This window comes from Mustela putorius, unplaced genomic scaffold, assembly GCF_011764305.1.
Source record: "Mustela putorius furo isolate JIRA1106 unplaced genomic scaffold, ASM1176430v1.1 tig00003898_pilon_pilon_pilon, whole genome shotgun sequence".
Taxonomy (NCBI): domain Eukaryota; kingdom Metazoa; phylum Chordata; class Mammalia; order Carnivora; family Mustelidae; genus Mustela; species Mustela putorius.
Genome location: NW_025422047.1, coordinates 17,191,501 through 17,209,901, shown reverse-complemented (window position 1 = coordinate 17,209,901; position 18,401 = coordinate 17,191,501). Strand labels below are relative to the sequence as shown.

The 18,401-nt window shown below is 37.6% G+C and overlaps 1 protein-coding gene across 5 annotated transcripts in view; it reads left to right on the top strand.

The window, feature by feature from the left end:
- DMXL2 (Dmx like 2) overlaps positions 1-15,900 on the top strand; it is a 164,890-nt gene extending 148,990 nt beyond the window's left edge. For 3 of the 5 annotated variants that reach the window (XM_004755431.3, XM_004755430.3, XM_013057684.2), the window contains 15 exons: positions 1,660-1,790; positions 2,274-2,359; positions 2,773-2,974; positions 4,225-4,342; positions 6,617-6,679; positions 7,469-7,555; positions 7,635-7,756; positions 9,064-9,202; positions 9,853-9,913; positions 10,042-10,169; positions 10,686-10,763; positions 12,308-12,399; positions 13,038-13,090; positions 14,107-14,324; positions 14,481-15,900. In XM_004755431.3, coding sequence (XP_004755488.1) covers positions 1,660-1,790; positions 2,274-2,359; positions 2,773-2,974; positions 4,225-4,342; positions 6,617-6,679; positions 7,469-7,555; positions 7,635-7,756; positions 9,064-9,202; positions 9,853-9,913; positions 10,042-10,169; positions 10,686-10,763; positions 12,308-12,399; positions 13,038-13,090; positions 14,107-14,324; positions 14,481-14,690 — 1,788 coding nt within the window. In that variant the 3' untranslated portion in view covers positions 14,691-15,900. The remainder of the gene's footprint in view (positions 1-1,659; positions 1,791-2,273; positions 2,360-2,772; positions 2,975-4,224; positions 4,343-6,616; positions 6,680-7,468; positions 7,556-7,634; positions 7,757-9,063; positions 9,203-9,852; positions 9,914-10,041; positions 10,170-10,685; positions 10,764-12,307; positions 12,400-13,037; positions 13,091-14,106; positions 14,325-14,480) is intronic. The other 2 variants (XM_004755433.3, XM_004755432.3) reach the window with 1 other exon arrangement.
- The last annotated feature ends 2,501 nt before the right edge of the window (positions 15,901-18,401 follow it).

The following is an 18,401-nucleotide window of genomic DNA, read 5'->3' as shown; positions in this document are numbered from 1 at the left end:
ATTATCAATAGTTCTTTTAGTCACCATGAAATTAGAGCAAGAGGAGGTGGGTGGATTTTTTTATTTTTTTATTTTTTAAAGATTTTATTCATCAGAGCAAGCGTAAGTCAGGGGAGGGGCAGAGGGAGAAGCAATCTTCCCACTGAGCAAGGAGCCCCATGCAGGACTCGATCCCAGGACCCTGGGATCATGACCTGAGCCGAAGGCAGATGCTTAACCAAATGAGCCACCCAGGTGCCCCCATCCTCAGGGAGATTTTTATTACAATTAACTTAAAACCTATAAATTGATTTGTAAAGCATTATAGTTTTTTTTAAGGAATTATAGTTTTACATGTCTCAGTCTCCATATATAGCTTTTAGAATTTAGAATTAGATTTCCTTCACTATAGCTCTCTGACAGTTTTCATAAAGTTGAAAAAGTTGATAAAGTTTCTCCTTTGGTATTTATGTTTCTTTAGACCTTTCTAACTAGTTATGTTGATACTTAAGAAAAACACTTGATTTTTAATATTTCTGTGACATGCATCTTATTTTTTATTGAAGTGTAGTTGACATAGGATGTTATACTAGTTTCAGATATGCAACACAGTGATTCAGCAATTGTACACACTGTGTTGTGCTCACCACAGTAAGTATAGTCATCAGCTGTCACCATACACATTTTTACAGTATTATTGACTATATTCCCTTATGCTGCACTTTTCATCCCTGTGAATTATTTATTTTATAACTGGAAGTTTGTACCTCTTTACCCCCTCACCTATTTTGTCTATCTCCCACCCCTCTGGCAACCACCAGTTTTTTTCTCTGTATGATTCTGTTTCTGTTTTTCATGCTTTTTATTTTTATTTATTTTTTTAAATTTTTTAAATTTTATTTATTTATTTTAGAGAGAGAAAGAAAGTGCACATGAGCAGAGGGAGGGGCAGAGGGAGAAGCAGACTGCATGCTGAGTGGGGCTCAAGCAGAGGACCCTGAGATCATGACCTGAGCCCAAGTCAGCCACTTAACTGAGCCACCTAGCACCCCAGTTTGTTTTTTAGATTCTATATATAAGTGAATCATGTGGTACTTGTTTTTTCTGATTCATTTCACTTAGCATAATGTCCTACAGGTCATCCATATTGTCACAACTGGCAAGATCTCATTCTTTTTCATGTCTGAGTAATATTTCTGTGTGTGCATATCTTCTTTATATATTCATCTATCAGTGACATTGAGGTTGCTTGCATAACCTGGCTATTATAATTAATGCTGTAGAAGTATTTCTTTTTTTATTTTTAAGATTTTATTTATTTATTTGACAGATTACAAGTAGAGAGGCAGGTGGAGAGAGGGGAGGAAGCAGATTCCCTGCTGAGCAGAGAGCCCAGTTCAGGGCTTGATCCCAGGACCCTGAGATCATGACCCGAGCTGAAGGCAGAGGCTTTAATCCACTGAGCCACCCAGATGCCCCTGTAGAAGTATTTCGGTTGTAGCTAGCTTTCAGTTATTTTATGGAACCTGAGAGTTTTGCCTAGTTTTCTTGACCTCTTTAGGTCTAGTATCACTTGTGAAAGGGAATATTTGCTTAGAGAGCACTTAAAATATTCAATATTAAGTTAGGAGAAAAACAACCCAACTATATATTTAAAAATAACTTTACCTTTTCTTGCAGCCGTTTCTCCCTTTGTCTGATAGCGGTGTTATATATGATTCTGATGAAAGCATTCATAGTGATGAAGAAGAAGATGATGCTTTTTTCTCAGATACACAAATACAGGAGCACCAAGATCCAAATTCTTATAGGTAAAAAAGGGTTCACTCTTTTTTTAATAAAAAAGATGTTAGTAATTTTAAGTAATATTATCATGAATTTATATAAGACCTGACTAATATTTTCAGGTTAGTAATTCTGTATTTCTTTAACATCTAGTTTTAAAGAATAGCTTCCATATAGAGTGGAAACAAACATTTTTAGTGAGAAAAATACATAATTTGTTTATGTGCTTTTAGAACTTAATATATATTCATTGATATGCTCTTAGATTCCATGTGACTGTGTGGTAAATCTTTTTCCATTAGGTAATTTTCAGATATTTTAAGTGTGATATATTGTTACGTATTTTCTATTTTCAGAGACTACAAAGGTTCAAGTTGTCAGAAAAAAAAAAAACTTTTTTTTTTTTTCTGCGTTAGAGATTGGGTTAAACAATTGACAGGAATCATTACTGTGCTTCTCGATGTTGTTTTCAGTGAAGGAGACTTTGTTTGTTTGTTTTCCTTGAACAGCTGGGCTCTTCTGCATTTGACAATGGTTAAGCTAGTACTTCACAATGTCAAGAATTTCTTTCCCATTGCTGGGTTGGAATTCTCTGGTAAGTAATTAATGTTCTTAAATATAATAACGTAGCATCAGGTTTCTTTTCATGAAAATATATATAAAAGAGCATTAGGTACTAAAAATTAAAGATTTTATGAGGTCTTGTGTTTCTTAGACCCCAGTCTATGATTTTAATTCATAGCAAGAACCACTGTTTACCCATAGGATTGAAAGAAAAAGCAAGAAATCAGACTAGAGAAGCTACACATTTTCTCAGTTCATTTTAGAGAATGGGCCTTCTGTTTTGTTAAAAACACTAAGAGTCCAAATGGTATAAGATTAACATTTTCAGGTTTATTTGTGTTTTCAGAGGTGTTGGCTCTAAAAATTCAGATTTTTAAAATATGTGGATGACAGTCACCAATTTTTTTTAATCAAAATAAGATGACATTTTCTATTGTCCTTTAGAGTTGCCTGTGACATCACCATTAGGTATTGCTGTGATTAAAAACTTGGAGAACTGGGAACAGATCTTGCAAGAGAAAATGGATCAGTTTGAAGGTCCACCCCCTAACTATATCAACACATATCCAACTGACCTTTCAGTGGGAGCCGGACCAGCTGTTCTTCGAAATAAAGCAATGCTAGAGCCAGAAAATACTCCATTCAAGTAAGGGTACTGTCATAATACTCATGAGAATGTAGCCTGGTTTAACTTGCCCAGAAGATAGTTTGGCAAAATGTACCCATATTATGTTTATATAAAAACATTCATAACTCTGGGGGCACCTGAGTGGCTCAGTGGATTGGGGCCTCTGCCTTCGGCTCAGGTCATGATCCCAGGTCCTGGGATCGAGCCCCACATCGGGCTCTCTGCTCAGTGGTGAGCCTGTTTCCTCCTCTCTCTGCCTGTCTCTCTGCCTACTTGTGATCTCTGTCTGTCAAATTAAAAAAAAAAAAAAAAATTCTTAACTCTGAAATTGCAGTTCTCTTTCTAGCAGTATATGATAAGGAAAACATTAGAAATCTGGATAGAAATATTTTTCACAGCGTAACCTATGAATTCAATAGACTTACTGCTTTTATAATCAGAAAAAAACCCCATCTATTATATTTTTGCCATTATTTTAAGAACTTTTATGGAAATATTTTGGAATAATAGTCCCCATATACAAACAAGGTGCTACTGACATTTTGGCAGTAATTTAACAGTAAATACATTAAGGTTTTTTACTGATGTTTTGAAATTCTACCTGCCCTCCTGCCTGTCCTTTGGAGAAGCAGCATGCTTTTTATGAGGCACCTGTCCCATAATTAAGAGTATTGCTGATAAGCTTGAAAGAGCAAGGCTTTTTAGTTGGGCTATTAAAAATGAAATCTGTGACTTTATATTTATTGTGGATTTATGTAACCAACAGAACCAACCCTACAGTATAATTTAAAAAGAGAATAATAAGAACTTCTTTTGACTCTCAGCTCAACCTGTTCATTCAGAGAAACTGTAATTAGGGAATTAATTGCTAGGTGAAGGGAAAATTTTTAAAAGAACTAAAAATTGGGGCACCTGGGTGGTTCAGTGGGTTAAATCCTCTACCTTCGGTTCAGGTCATGATCCCAGAGTCCTGGGATGGAGCCCCACAGTGGGCTCTCTGCTCAGCAGGGAGCCTGCTTCCTCCTCTCTCTCTCTGCCTGCTTCCCTGCTTACTTGTGATCTCCACCTATCAAGTAAATAAATAAAATCTTAAAAAAAATAAAATAAGAGAACTAAAAATTAAGAGAAATAAATTATGAAATTTTGTTGAACTTAGCGATAGAACTTATTTGCAATAGATTGTGGAGGGTTTTTTTTTTTTAAGTTTCTGTAAATACGAAGCATATTTTCTACAGAGTAAAAGAAGATATGTTAATTTTTTCTAATAGATCCCGGGATTCTTCTGCACTCCCAGTCAAACGACTCTGGCATTTCCTTGTTAAACAAGAAGTCCTTCAAGAGACATTTATTAGATATATTTTCACGAAGAAAAGAAAACAGAGTGAGGTATTTTGAAAAAAAAATTCTGTTGTAGTTTTTGTTTAGTTTTAACATTTCTAATGAAGTCAGTGCTTGATTTACTTTTTGGTTGGAACACATTATCTTTCATACCTTATGGGTAATAGTTTACCAAACTGCAGTGTATTTCTTTTATAAGATAAAATCTTATAATTTTCATTATAGAACAGTGAAGCAACATGGGTCCCTTGGTAAATCCTGTATAACCAAGTGAAAATTGGTCCTTCCTGTGCCATACTTGCTGTTGGGTGTTTACAAATAATAAATATTGTGATGGATTATTTGAGTAATTTAATATATAAATGACTATACTCTATAATGTTTTAATATCATTTAATTGGAAAGCTAACATAGCCCTTTAAAAGCATCTAACATTTTTAGCACTTAGAAATGAACAGGATAAACTTTAGAAACAAGAAATTCAGAATAATTTTGTGAAAGAGAATAAATATAGAAATACAAGATGAAGGAAATTTGCTTTTACAAAGTGAGGCAGAGGTCCTGCATTGCACAGCGATTTTTAGGCTAAATATAAATTAACAATGTAATACAATGCAGCAAGGAGAATCAGGAATTTGAGAGCCTGGAACTTGAGAACCTAAAGTTATCTCTTCCTTATAAAATGAGGGGTGCACAGATCTGTTATATGAGCATAAGTCAGTGCTCAGGGTAGAGTATCAAATGAGATTAAAGATTTGGCAAATAAAATCTCTGAGAAAGAGTAAAGAATTATATTTCACTTAGGAAAGCAAAAACTTACATGGTTCATTTTCCCAAGGTAAAATGTATAACTGCGTCTCTGTTTTCCCCCATACTTGGATTAGCAGAACCTACCCGACTCATTGTTTTCATGAGTCGCCCATATCTAGATGGTAATTGTGTGGTCAGCCCTTGTGAATAGTCATTTATTTTCTGTATGGATTTAAAATTATGTACCTAAATGAAGAAGTAGGAGAAATGAACTGTGGGGATTCTTTGGAGTCTTAGAAGCTTTTTTTGATAATAAGATCCAGATGATACTGAAATCATTGGTGTGTTTATTAGGGTTTGTTAAGAAATCACAGAACCAAATTCTTCTCTTTCATTCAGTCTGCTGTTTACAGTATTTCCTGTAGTGATGCTGAGTCCAAATTCTGTAGAATAAGATCTAGAAATCTAAAAAATAGATTTAACATAAAAGACTCTTGCTCAGTTAGGGCTCTCTTATTTATTCCCAGAAAGCCAGTTCACTGAAGGATCAATTTTTTTTGAGTATTTAGTTCTTCAAATTGTGAAATGTAATGATTCACTGAAAATATATTTTAATTATTCATATGGTTTGTGGTGGTGGTTTGGTTGTATTGTCAGAGGCTCAGAGTGCTGTGGGAAGCCAGGGGTCTAGTTTGCTGGGACCCTCAGTTTTGTCCTTCAAGATCTCTCAGGTTTCTCTTTTTCAAATAAGCCTCTCCCTCTTTCTGCCCCTTTGTCTCTGTATTTTTGGGATTAGCAGCCCACGCTGTGTGTTTTCAAATTTTCTACCAGCAGAGGGAGGATCTCCATGAAGAGGGGGATGGGATAAAGATAAATTGAACATTTCTTAAAATGCTGTGTAAGCATTTGTTGGCTCCACAGATGGGAAGTACATGGTGGGAGTTGGAATGGGAGGAAGAATTTTTATCGTGTACCCTTTTGTACCTTTTGAATTTCAAATTACTGAATGGAATTACTGTCTTGTCCAGTGCTATCCAATAGAACTGTGATAATGGAAAATTTTATTTGTTTTATATAATAGCAGCCACATGTGGTTATGGGGCACTGGAAATGCACCTAGTGTGACTGAATTTTCTTTAATTTAAATGGTCATATATGGTTAATGGCTGTTGTACTGAATAGCATGCATCTGCTGAAAATTTTTCATTAAAGGAAAAAGTGTTAAAGCTGTTAAGACAAAATAAAATCTGGTCACTGAGTTCAGAAATATGGAACAATTATCAAAACTATCCATTCAGTAAGAGTGGTTCATCTTTTTAAATCATTAAATAGGACTTTGGTACTTGTGAATTTGATAAATTCCATGAATTGACAAACTAATCTTAAAAATTCTAAATTCACTCAGTTTTTCTTTCTTGATTTTGTGTTTTTAAAAGGAAAGTTTACACATTAATTTTTTTTTTTACCATCTTTAAGTTATGGATTGACCATTTCAGTGTGAAATTTTTCATTCTCTTTATGATTTCGTTTCATGCATGTGTTTTGTGTTTGTGACGGTGTGGTGTTCATTAGTCTGTAGAAGAACATGTGGAACAGGTCAAACAAAACTGCGTAGTGGAAGATTCCCGCAGCAAGGTAGTATCCCATGCTCTTGGACCTCGCTCGTTCTGAGTTCAAGGAGCTAACCTTCATCTCTGATACTAACCATGCTGGCTAATCAGAATACTCAATGCTCCCAAACACCGCAGTGGCCTTGGGGAGGAAATTCTCCACCGTCCCCAACTTGCTCTTCCTAAGCACTCATGCTTCTCTTTCCTTCTTCCCGCTGTATCTTCATGTCTTCCCCTTTCCATCTGTTCTTAGACATGGTGGTTTTATCTTTCTTCCTTGAAAGGAGAATCTTCTGAGTCTGCAACTTCTTTCATGCCCCTCACCTTTGACCCTAAGCCAGCACACTTTCTCATCCATCTCCTTTGTCCCTTTCTAACTGTTCTTTCCAACTTTCCTTATTCCTGTCTTAGCACCCTGTTTTAAAATGTTTGTTTCTTACATGACTCCTTTATCTTAACTGTCTTTTTCCTCCACTCTGTGCCTGCTAATGCATACACATTCTTACCGCAGTGTCCACACACTTTTGGAAGAGATGCAAGTGGCATCCTACTCTTACTAATGAAAACTATGCTACCCATCTTTCGTGATGGCCATTAATCAGTATCATCCTCTTATCACATCATTTAATCGGGGTGATTACAGGGCATCAGAGAATTTAAGCCAATTGCAAAGCTAAGTCTCAAGATACTAAAATTACTGGTACCTTTTTTCTTGCTGCTGCTGTAACATTTTCTTCTTGTCCTCTTAAATTTTGTGGAATGTGTGTCTCACATTGCTACACGACAGCTGAAACTGCTGATAAACATTTTGTAGGTTGAAGCTGATCTGGGCTATCCAGGTGGGAAGGCGAAAATCATTCATAAGGAATCGGATATGATCATGGCATTTTCCATTAATAAGGTAAAAGTTTTAGTCATTATAAAGATTGTACTTTTTTTTTTTTAGTGAAATTGCTTAAATTACTGACTCTGCTTTATAGGCGAACTGTAATGAAATTGTCTTGGCCTCAACACATGATGTACAAGAACTCGATGTTACCTCTCTGTTGGCCTGTCAGTCATATATATGGATTGGAGAAGAATATGACCGAGAATCCAAAAGGTTAGTCTTTCTTGTGTAGTCCATTTAAAAAGAGGTTTTTAAGAACCCATTAAATGGTTATGCACATGATTTGAATTATCTTGAAAAGTATATATGTCTCTCCCTTTATTTGGGTAGAGACATAATTGGTTTAGCTGCCAATAAAATTCTTACATCAATGAACAAATTACTCACACTTCTTCTATTAGACATGGAACTCTTCATAGTGTTGGAGTCAGAATATTCCCCCCTTCCAAAACCTAATGCCAAAACTGCAACTTTGACATTTAACCCCTAAGAAATGTCAGGAACTACATAGTATTCAGTAAATTCAGCTGATTTGGATAATTCAAGCAAAAAGTAGAATATACCAATATATTAATTAGACTGATTAGTGTTTCTTCTTATCACCTGACAAGCATATTTTTACAGATAACAATGTAGACAACTTTAGGGTGCCTGGGTGGCTCAGTGGGTTAAGCCTCTGCCTTCAGCTCAGGTCATGATCTCAGGGTCCTGGGATCAAGCCCTGCATTGGGCTCCCTGCTCCCTCCCTCTCTCTGCCAGTCTCTCTGCCTGCTTGGGATCTCTCTCTCTCTCAAATAAATAAAATCTTAAAAAAATATATAGACTTTACTTTTCAGTGACACTATAGATACTGCATCATCAGTGTTGTGTAACACTGTCCTATTTTTGGGGTCTCTCCTCCATGTTTGCCCTTCCTCTTGCTTTTCTCCAGACTCTTGGACATTTTATGTGGTTGGGAAATGGTGCATCACAACTTCTTTCCTTGTTCTGTTGGGTTTTCTGTTTTGTTAGCATATAATATTACTACAGAGTTGAGGTCAGCTTATAATATTACTACAGAGTTGATATAACCATGTAATATGATACAGTCCATCACAAAAATTACTTTAACATTTTTATGTGATGATTACTAATACTTCACTTGAAGAAATCTTTAAACTGAGATTTCTTTAAAATGTAGGAATCTGATACATGGAATAACTGTATTAGAAAGACCTTATCTTTTCCTATACATGATAAAAAGAATATTTGTGTTTAAATCTTTCAAAACCTACATTTGTTCCAACTTGTGCAGCAGTAATATTGCCCCCAGACAATATTGAATTTATAAATTTTGTCTAGAGGGAAAAAGCTGACCAGTACTAAAGTAGCATAGGGTTAGGAATTACACCTACATTTTTCTTGTGGATATTTATTCACTCTTTTAAGTGAAGACCTGTGGGTACATAACACAAATTCCAATTACAGAGCTGCTTAAGAGAAAATGGGACTTGCACAGTAACGCACGAATGTCTTTACAGTTCGGATGATATTGATTATCGTGGTTCTACAACAACGCTTTATCAACCCAGTGCAACGTCCTACTCAGCAAGTCAGGCACACCCACCGTCATCTCTGCCCTGGCTGGGCAGTGGGCAGACCAGCACTGGAGCTGGTGTGGTAAGTTATTCACTATTACGGATAGTTACTGGGTATGGACTCAAACAAAAGTAAGTTGAAATCACTTTGACCTAAGAACAATCCTAAAGATCAGGGGCAGTGACTAGTTAGCACCCCGTAATAATAATAGCTAAGATAGTGTGACTCTCTTGTGTCAGGTATGAGCCTTCTGTTGTAGCAACCCTATGTCGTGGGTGCTTTTGTCGTCTCCCATTATCATTTTATAGATGAGCAAACAGCACCAAGGAGTAAAGCAGAGACAAAGAGGAGTTGTGTCTTCTACAGGTGTTTGAAGAAATGTGTCTATCACGCTGTTGCTAGTCACTATAGTTAAAGGGTCCCGTTCTCATGTTCTGCCCCAAAGAATCTGCAAATATTCCTCATTGTCCTCAGGGAGGGCACTTGGAGAAGAGTTCCTTAATCACTCAGCGAAGCTGCTTGGTATCTGCCCAGTTTGTATGGGCCAGGGCTATGCCAGTGAGTGACTGCTTCCGCAGCCTGTTCAGACAAGTGTCCTATGTAAAGTATGTTAGTAATAATCCAGCTGTAAGAGAGTAAAGGTTATGAGAATTAGAGTTGGGCTGAAGCATCTTCTCCTGTGTCTCTTTTCTGATGCACACAATGAATTTGTCTTTTATCTTCTTTTAAAGCTTATGAAAAGGAATCTACATAATGTTAAGAGAATGACCTCCCACCCAGTCCATCAGTACTGTAAGTGTTTTACTTGTGACCCAGAGCATTGTAAATGGCCTCTGTCATTTGGAAATTCGTTGATAGAATGGGAAATACTGGAACTCTATAGCTTTTTCATTTCTTATTTTCTGCTTTTTGTGTTTCAGATCTCACAGGAGCTCAGGATGGCAGTGTGCGAATGTTTGAGTGGACACGACCTCAGCAACTTGTCTGTTTCCGCCAGGCGGGCAATGCAAGAGTTACCAGATTATATTTTAATTCACAAGGCAACAAGGTTGGCTCTTGGGGCTCACTGCTAAATTCATCTGAAAAAGATATTTATGAGTAGATGGTTAGTAAAACTACACCTGCAAACCAGTGACCTGGATTTAAGCTGGGCAGGCAGTTTATTGGTGTCTGCTTGGACACCCCTCTCAGCTCCCATAAAGCACAGGTCTTCAGAATTGTGTATGGATCAGTCATCCATTTAAAGATTCTGAACACCGTGACGATAAAGAGCGCTTTCTGTTGAGTGTGTATGCTGGTGGTACGTATAAGCACAGTCAAGCACCTGAGAGAAACCTTCTAGTTTTTTACTAAATTATCTTAGACACGTTTGGAGGAGAATGAAATAGGTATGGAAATGCATTTTAAAGGCTGTAGGATATTTATAGTGCCTGACTTGCGTAGAAACTACAGTAATAGAAATAGGTGTAGGCAGAATGTTAAGTGAGGTTCGAGTGACTTCATCAATGACTTTGCCTTTGGTTTGCTAAGGAGCTGTGTTAAACATTTATTGCTATTCTTACAGTGTGGTGTTGCAGACGGAGAGGGTTTTCTGAGTATCTGGCAAGTAAACCAGACGGCATCAAATCCTAAGCCTTACATGGTGAGTACATCAGCATTCCCAGAGCAAGTATAGAGGTTGCTTTGTTGTTAAGTGTCTATTTCAAACACTAAATCTCATTGGACATTCCCTCATCGGATCTGTTGAGAAGGGGGCATCTCTGCCCAGCGGCACGGCTCAGCACCCGTTATTGCCCTTGTTTAAACCAAAAAGATTGCTTTTTCAGAACTTGAAGGATGACCATTATATTTGAAAATGTTCAAGGGCTTTCCCTGTATGTGGTCCTACTTCTTTGAAAACTCTAACTTCTTGATAGGTTTTTAAGGTAGTACCTAAAATGAATCAACTTGAAATGCTAACAGGTTCTGTGTATTCTAATTTGCTCCAGCATTTTTCTTACTAAATTAACCAATTCCATTAGGTCACTTCATTCATTAATCCAAACCCTATTAAAACATCTGTTGATGCAGACAAAACGTATCTTCACTTGTGGGGGCTCAGGTAGGGCTGGGAGGTAGTGCTGTCTTGTGCAGAACTTTAGGCTTCATGTCTGTCGATTTTAGTTTTCTAGACTATATGTTTTTAATTATGTATAGAAGATATTTCTCTTAAATTAGTGCCCTATAGACTATCATAACATCTTTACAAAAATGGAAGGGATTTTGAATCAGCTTCACTCATTCCTGGACACCCTCCTGGGTCTTTGCCTCAAAATTTCCATTCATTACCTGATCCAACAAGTAGAGTCTTGCCTGGCTCCGTAAATCATTTCCTATGGCTGTGGAACATTCTTAGGAGTGGTTTGGGGGACAGCCCTAGCTCTAGATAATTTGCAGGACCACTTTTGACCCTTTTATTATTGCTAAAAATCTTCATGTGGAAAGAAAGAGATGGTAAGGAAAGATCATTGTTTGCATTGAGGTTACAAAGTTAATTGGACTTGAGCTCTTCACACTGTAGTCTAAGACCACAGATGGGCATGTAGGATTTTCCCTCCTTGGGTTATTATTGTTTATTATGATTTATATTATTAATTAAAGTTTATTAAATGTATTTGAAATCATTAACACTGAGTTTGGGCCCTTAATGTAATTAAATGCTTAGTTAAGTTCCTCCTATCCTTTGTTAGATAATCTAAAAATAAAACTTAAAAAAAAAACAAGTAAAGATTTTATTTATTTATTTGTCAGGTAGAGATCACAAGTAGGCAGAGAAAGGGAGGAAGGGAAGCAGGTAACCCTGCTGAGCAGAGAGCCCGATGTGGGACTCGATCCCAGGACCCTGAGACCATGACCTGAGCCGAAGGCAGCGGCTTTAACCCACTGAGCCACCCAGGCCCCCCTAAAAATAAAACTTTTAATTCCATGTTTTTACTATTACAGTTTTAAAATATAAATATTTAGCTAATAGTGGGTATTAGCTAAATAATATGCAAATAATAGCTAATTTTCTTATCACACTCTCTATTCTGGATGTTTAACAACAGTTCTTAGCTCACGAATCTACTGCTAGCAGAACTGTGTGTGTGCACGGTTTCAGCTTGTCTGGGCTTCTAGGTAACATCACTTGCCTTTTGTTTCTTATAGAGTTGGCAGTGCCACAGCAAAGCCACAAGTGACTTCGCATTTATTACCTCTTCAAGTCTAGTTGCCACATCTGGACAGTCCAATGACAATAGGTAGGTTGACAGAAGCATAATAAATAAGCACATTTTAAGCAGAAAGGTATTCTTGCTGCAAAGTATGGTCTTTTTTACTTAGTACTGAGTTTTTCTACCTCGTAAATACAAAACTTTCTGTTACATAATCCTTATCTCAGTAGTTTTCCTTATTAAGAAGAGAAAAACAAGTACTTGTAATTTAGGCTCTCAATAAGCAGATGTATTTATGGATAAACTCCCCCCCGCCCCCTTCTCAGGTCAGGTTATTGAGACTGTAGCCATCACGCTCAGTACTATCTTGGAGCTGACACTGCTTTCACTGGCAACACATGCCATCAAATAACACCTGTCATTTCCTGGCAGTGGGTACCCCTGGGGTCAGAAGCATTAGAGATAGCATTAGAGTGGTAATGGAAAAGATGAGGGTTGGGGGATGAGATGGCAGAGACACGGGGGGCCGTGTGAGACAGAAATGTGCAGTTCGAAAAGGACAAAATGTTAGAGGTATCCCCAGCTTCTGCCCTCACCCTAGCTGAGAATCACTGCTTTCTAAATATGAGTGAACAAAAAAGATAGTAAGATGCAATGAGTAAAAGTATTTGACTTGAAGCCAGTAACAAAAAGCACATCGTAACCATTGTTGTTTTCTTTGTAAGAAATGTATGCCTGTGGGACACACTGATATCCCCTGGAAACAGCCTCATTCATGGTAAGTGAGTTAAGGTCTATGATTTTTAATACACTATGAAGGAATGCTTTCCTGGTTTTATTCTAACCAGTGAGTGTTTACTCATGGCTTATAAATGAATAATATCTGGCTATTTTGCTGAGGTAACTATCCAGCTAGCATAGAATAGTCTTTATATATTCTATTTGGAAAATATGGTATGGAGATTGGCGCTACTAACAAGGCTTTTTAGCGATTAGTTGCAAAGTATTTGAGCTCAGTAGAAAGGAGGTATTTGAAAGAATTACACCTAACTATAAAATAAAAGCTACCCTTACAAGAACAAGAAATGCAAACAATGCCATGCTTTAAGACAGTTTTCTCAGCTGGTGTCCCAAAGATCCCTTTTTCACACAATGATCTTGAGAGAAGGCTCCACACTCCAGTATATTTCGGCTAAACACAGCTAGGTGGATTCTTTTATAGAAAGATTTTTCAGTCTTTTGAAATGAGTATAGTTATTTCTCTTCAAATGGTTTTTCTTTGAATAATTAACAGTTCTTCAAGGTGTACCACATACTGGGTTTAAGGCTTTACTTGCATTGAAATGCAGAGAATCCTGAGAAGGCTAACTCCTCACCTTGTAGCTGGTCATTTTCACATAACGTCGTTGAATTTGTGACTTACCTGACAAGAACTTCTGATGAGGCTGTATGGACAGGAACTGGGACAGGGTAGAAACCTGTCCTGGTGGGCATTAAGGTGGGGCTGAGTGGATCATTGAGAAGTTTGGTCTCCTCTGCGCTTTTTGCTTCTACAGGCTTCTTGCAAGGCAGCGTAACCTTTAAACTTCCTGCATGTGTTTTCATATTGAGATTACGGATAAGAACCTTTTTTTCTGTCATTGGATCTTTTTTAATACTTGGGTCATGAGTATAGAAATTGAAATGAGAAATTTGACAGTAATTTCTGTGTTATTTCAATGTGCATTTAAACACTTCCAGAATTGGCAGGATAGCCGTTGTCTGGGAAAGACATCTGGTGTTTTCCTTCTTCAGGTTTCACTTGCCACGATCATGGCGCCACGGTCCTTCAGTATGCGCCCAAGCAGCAGCTCCTAATCTCTGGAGGTAGGAAAGGCTGCATCTGCATTTTTGACATCAGGCAGAGACAGCTGATTCACACATTCCAGGCACATGACTCCGCTATTAAGGCTCTGGCTCTGGACCCCTGTGAGGAATATTTTACTACAGGGTCAGCAGAAGGTAACATAAAGGTGAGTCAGTACAAGAAGTTGGAAGGTGCTGGAGATTACCTGTGTGTGCTCTCAAGACTGAGGAACAGAAACTCCACGGCACTCTTTGATCTTTGGTCTCTTTCTTTCTCTTTTCTAGCGACTTACCCTTTGTGTTTTTACTCTCTTTTCCACCAGGTTTGGAGGCTAACAGGCCATGGCCTGATTCATTCATTCAGAAATGAGCACGCTAAGCAGTCCATATTCAGAAACCTCGGGGCTGGCGTCATGCAGATCGACATCATCCCAGGCAACCGGATCTTCTCCTGCGGGGCCGATGGCACGCTGAAAACCAGGGTGTTGCCCAATGCTTTTAACATCCCCAACAGAGTTCTCGACATTCTCTAGACTTAAAGGTTGGGGCTTTATTTTTATGAACATTTTAATGAAAATACACTGTCGTAATGAATAGGCATTTCTGCTTCTTAAGCAGCTGTTCACACACTGAAAACAATGCAGAGAATCCCTGTTGTAGAATCTGAGACTGACCCCAGCTGAGAGTTGCCCATACAGGTTGGTAGACTGACTGCATGTACCTTATTCTCACACTGACATACTCTAAAACAAAACAAAACCCTAGTATTGTATGAAGGGTAGCTTTTCTTTACAGCATTTAGTAAACCTGATTCAGAAAGCATTTGAGGTTAGAAAGCATGTTAGTAAGTTATAATAATGGGAAGGACCTTTATACCAAATTAAGGAGGAAGATGTTGCTGATTCAGGTTTTTCTTCCTAGTCTTCCCACTGATGGAAGCATGCCCGCAGGCTCCTGTGTTCAGGGAAGGATAGTCACAGGTTGTGAGAAGGTCTAGATCACCAGAAGCCCTTTCTGAGCTGTGGCGCAGCATGCAGGGACCAATTCTCTGCTGGGAGAGGTCATTTCCATTCTTTCCTGCTGATTATTTTTCCTGTTAGTGTTTTTACTGAGCTAGTACTGTAACTTGCAAATGAGTGCAAATTTAAATGCAACGTTTTTCCTTACGATTTGCACACTCACATTTTTTGGACTGCTAGTTTTTCTATTTAAATATCTGCCTTCATGTTAGGAATGTAATATGTGAACATGACATATTTGTAGTTGACCGAACATACCAGCTTAGTACTTTTTCTTTCAGGGTTAAACACCCCCCACATTTAAGGCTATGTTGAAACTACACCAATAGAGCATTTCATATCATAATTTAAATGAATGTTAGGCTTTTTGTGGCCAGTTAATAGTTGATGAGATCGGTGATATTATTTATTACCACAGCCTATTGTATAAACTATGCAGAGTTAAAATATTATTTGCTTATAAATTATTAGCCAATGTTGTCATATTTTGATGTACCTCCTTGGTTATGACCAAAAAATGTTCTTGAGATATTGAAACCAATGTCTGTGTGTTTAAATGTTTACCAGCAAATTATCTCATCATGTTAATGAGAATGTTTAATGCCTGTGTGGTAAATATTAAAAATATAATGGCATAAAAGCACCTTTCTCTGGAGGCGATGTGATGTTCGGGCTGTGAAATACATATGTAAAAGAAAAATAAATGTTATTTGTTAGAGTTTTACCTTAGTTTGGTCTGGCCTTCTTTAACAGTATTTTTAACCACTTACTTTAAATGTGAGTAAATGTTTGACTGTTAAAAGAATTTTTAAGGCTACTAGGCTGTTCATTTATTCACAGATATTTACTGAGTACTTTTCTGTAGCAGAAACCATTCTAGAAAATGGGACACAGTGGTGAGCCTGACAGAAGGCACTCAGCATTAGGATTTAGTTGGGTAAGAGCTAATGTGACCATACCTTTTCTCACTTACTGAATTAAATGATGATTTTGCTGCTGACCCCGGTGAAGGAGCTGAGCTGGGAATAGTGCTTATGTGGAGTCAAGGTAAGGGAAAGAGGATGTCTGAATACATAGAAACACAAATTTGATAAAAATTGCAAATATATACATACACTTAGCACAGTGTATCTAGTTAGTAGGCTTTTTGTATGTGCTGCCTCTTCTCCACCTTTGTATCTATTTTCCTAAAGTAGTGCCAGTCAATTTATTTTCTCTTATTGTATCAATTACACTTTTTAAAAAGGACTTTAAGCGGTTGTCCTAGAGTTTGCAGTATGCTTCTCAAACTAACTTGAGATACTTTCAGGTCACCTTATGCATCACACAGAGTGCAGATACATTATAACACAGTATTCCCAGTTGCTCCCTCCCATCACTGTTACACTGCTGTCATTTATTTCCTTGTCTATAACCCCAGTACATTGCCACCGTTATTACTTTGAAAAGTTACCTATTATATCAATTATGAATATGAAAAGGAAAAATTTCATTTTACCTTCACTTATGTCTTTTCTAATGCTCTTTCATTCTTGATATAGATGTTTCTGACCCATATAATTTTCCATCTCTCTGAAGAACTTCTTGTAAGGCAGGCCTGCTGGCAGAACAGTCTATTTTTACTGATCTGAGGAATTCCTTACTCACTTTGGAAGGATAACTTTATGGGATACAGAATTCTACAGAATTCCACCCCCAGTGCCCCAATACTTCAAATATTTCACTTCACTCCTTTCTTCCGTCCATGGTTCTGGAAAGAAGTATGACACAGTCTTATTCTTGGTCCTCTCCTTACCTTAAGAAGTTGGTGGGCTTCTGTTGGCAAAACCCACAAACGTGGAGTCCCTTAAGACTGGGCTCCAGGAGTTTTTAGCTTGCAAGCCAGTCCACACTCAGACTCCAGGAATTTCTTAATTACATTTTAAGTGTTCCTACCAGTGACTGGCTCTAGCAGCTTCTCCTCGAAGTTGGCTGTCATTACCTGTATCTGCAGGTCTCTTCAGTGTTTGGAGTGGTAGTTTTCCCCCGGGCTTTCACATCCTCTAATGGATCTAAGAAAATATGTTGATTTTTATATTCTGTGCTTTTTTCTTAAGATAAGGACAGGAATGATGACTTCCAAGCTCTATACATTCAGGCTGAAACTGGAAGTTCTACTTTGTATTTCTATAAACATTACAAACTATTTCTATAACTAAAATTTTACTGTGCCATGGTATAATTTATATAAAGTTAAATTTGCATGAGTCAGTGTTATGTATCCCGAGTACTTACTTATTTAGGCTCCTTTGGAGCTTTTAGAGGCTATTGAGATGCAGTTATGATGGTACTTTCTCCAGGGGAAAGATTATGGATTACTTACTGTACTCTAGCCCTGGGCTAAGCAATTTACATAGATTATCTCACTCCCAAAACAAATCTGAGGCATTGTGTCTCTTGTTAGAGAGAGAATGCATTTTAAAAATCCCTATTTTTCAAATGAAAAATAGTTGAGACTTAAGTAATAAAAGGTTCACACACGTAACACTACATTGTATTGTAAACATTCCCCACAGATGTCCTGCAGTCTTCTCCACAGATTCTCTGTAGCTTCTCACAGAAACATAAGCTAGGCATATATTACCTGGCGGATCTTTGAACTTCACGGGAGAGTCTTTAACTTAAGCTATGTGTACATAAAAGCTTAGCACCTGAAGCAGACAAAAAACAAAACAAAAACCTTTGACTGACTTCTTACCCAAAACTCAAATCCAGTCCTGGCTCTGATGTTGCTCCAGAGTAAAGGAGAGTATACACAATGATAAGAGCCAGAGGGAAAAGGGAAAAAGCTTATAAGATTTTATTACCCCAATCCCTAAACAAAACAAAACAAAACTGGCCCAACTACCCACCCAGGGTAGGAGATTTCAAGCCTAAGTGCTCTGAGAGATTTCAAAAAGAGAACTTTCTACTGTCAAAGCAGTAAGATTTACCTGCTTACTTGAAACAAAAATTATACAAAACAATAGTTTTCAAGACAAAGGATATCAGGCAGTGGAGGACAGGGATCCCTCAGAGGTGAGCATTATTATAGTCCCAACTTATTACCTGAATAAATTGTCCAGGCCACAAACAAGGAGAGAAAACCAGGCAAAGCTTAATGGTCTCTCTGAGTTACCAAATAGAACTGGGGCATCTGGGGAGCACAAGATAGAGTGGGCTGAGAAGAGAGTGAGAGAGGTCTCA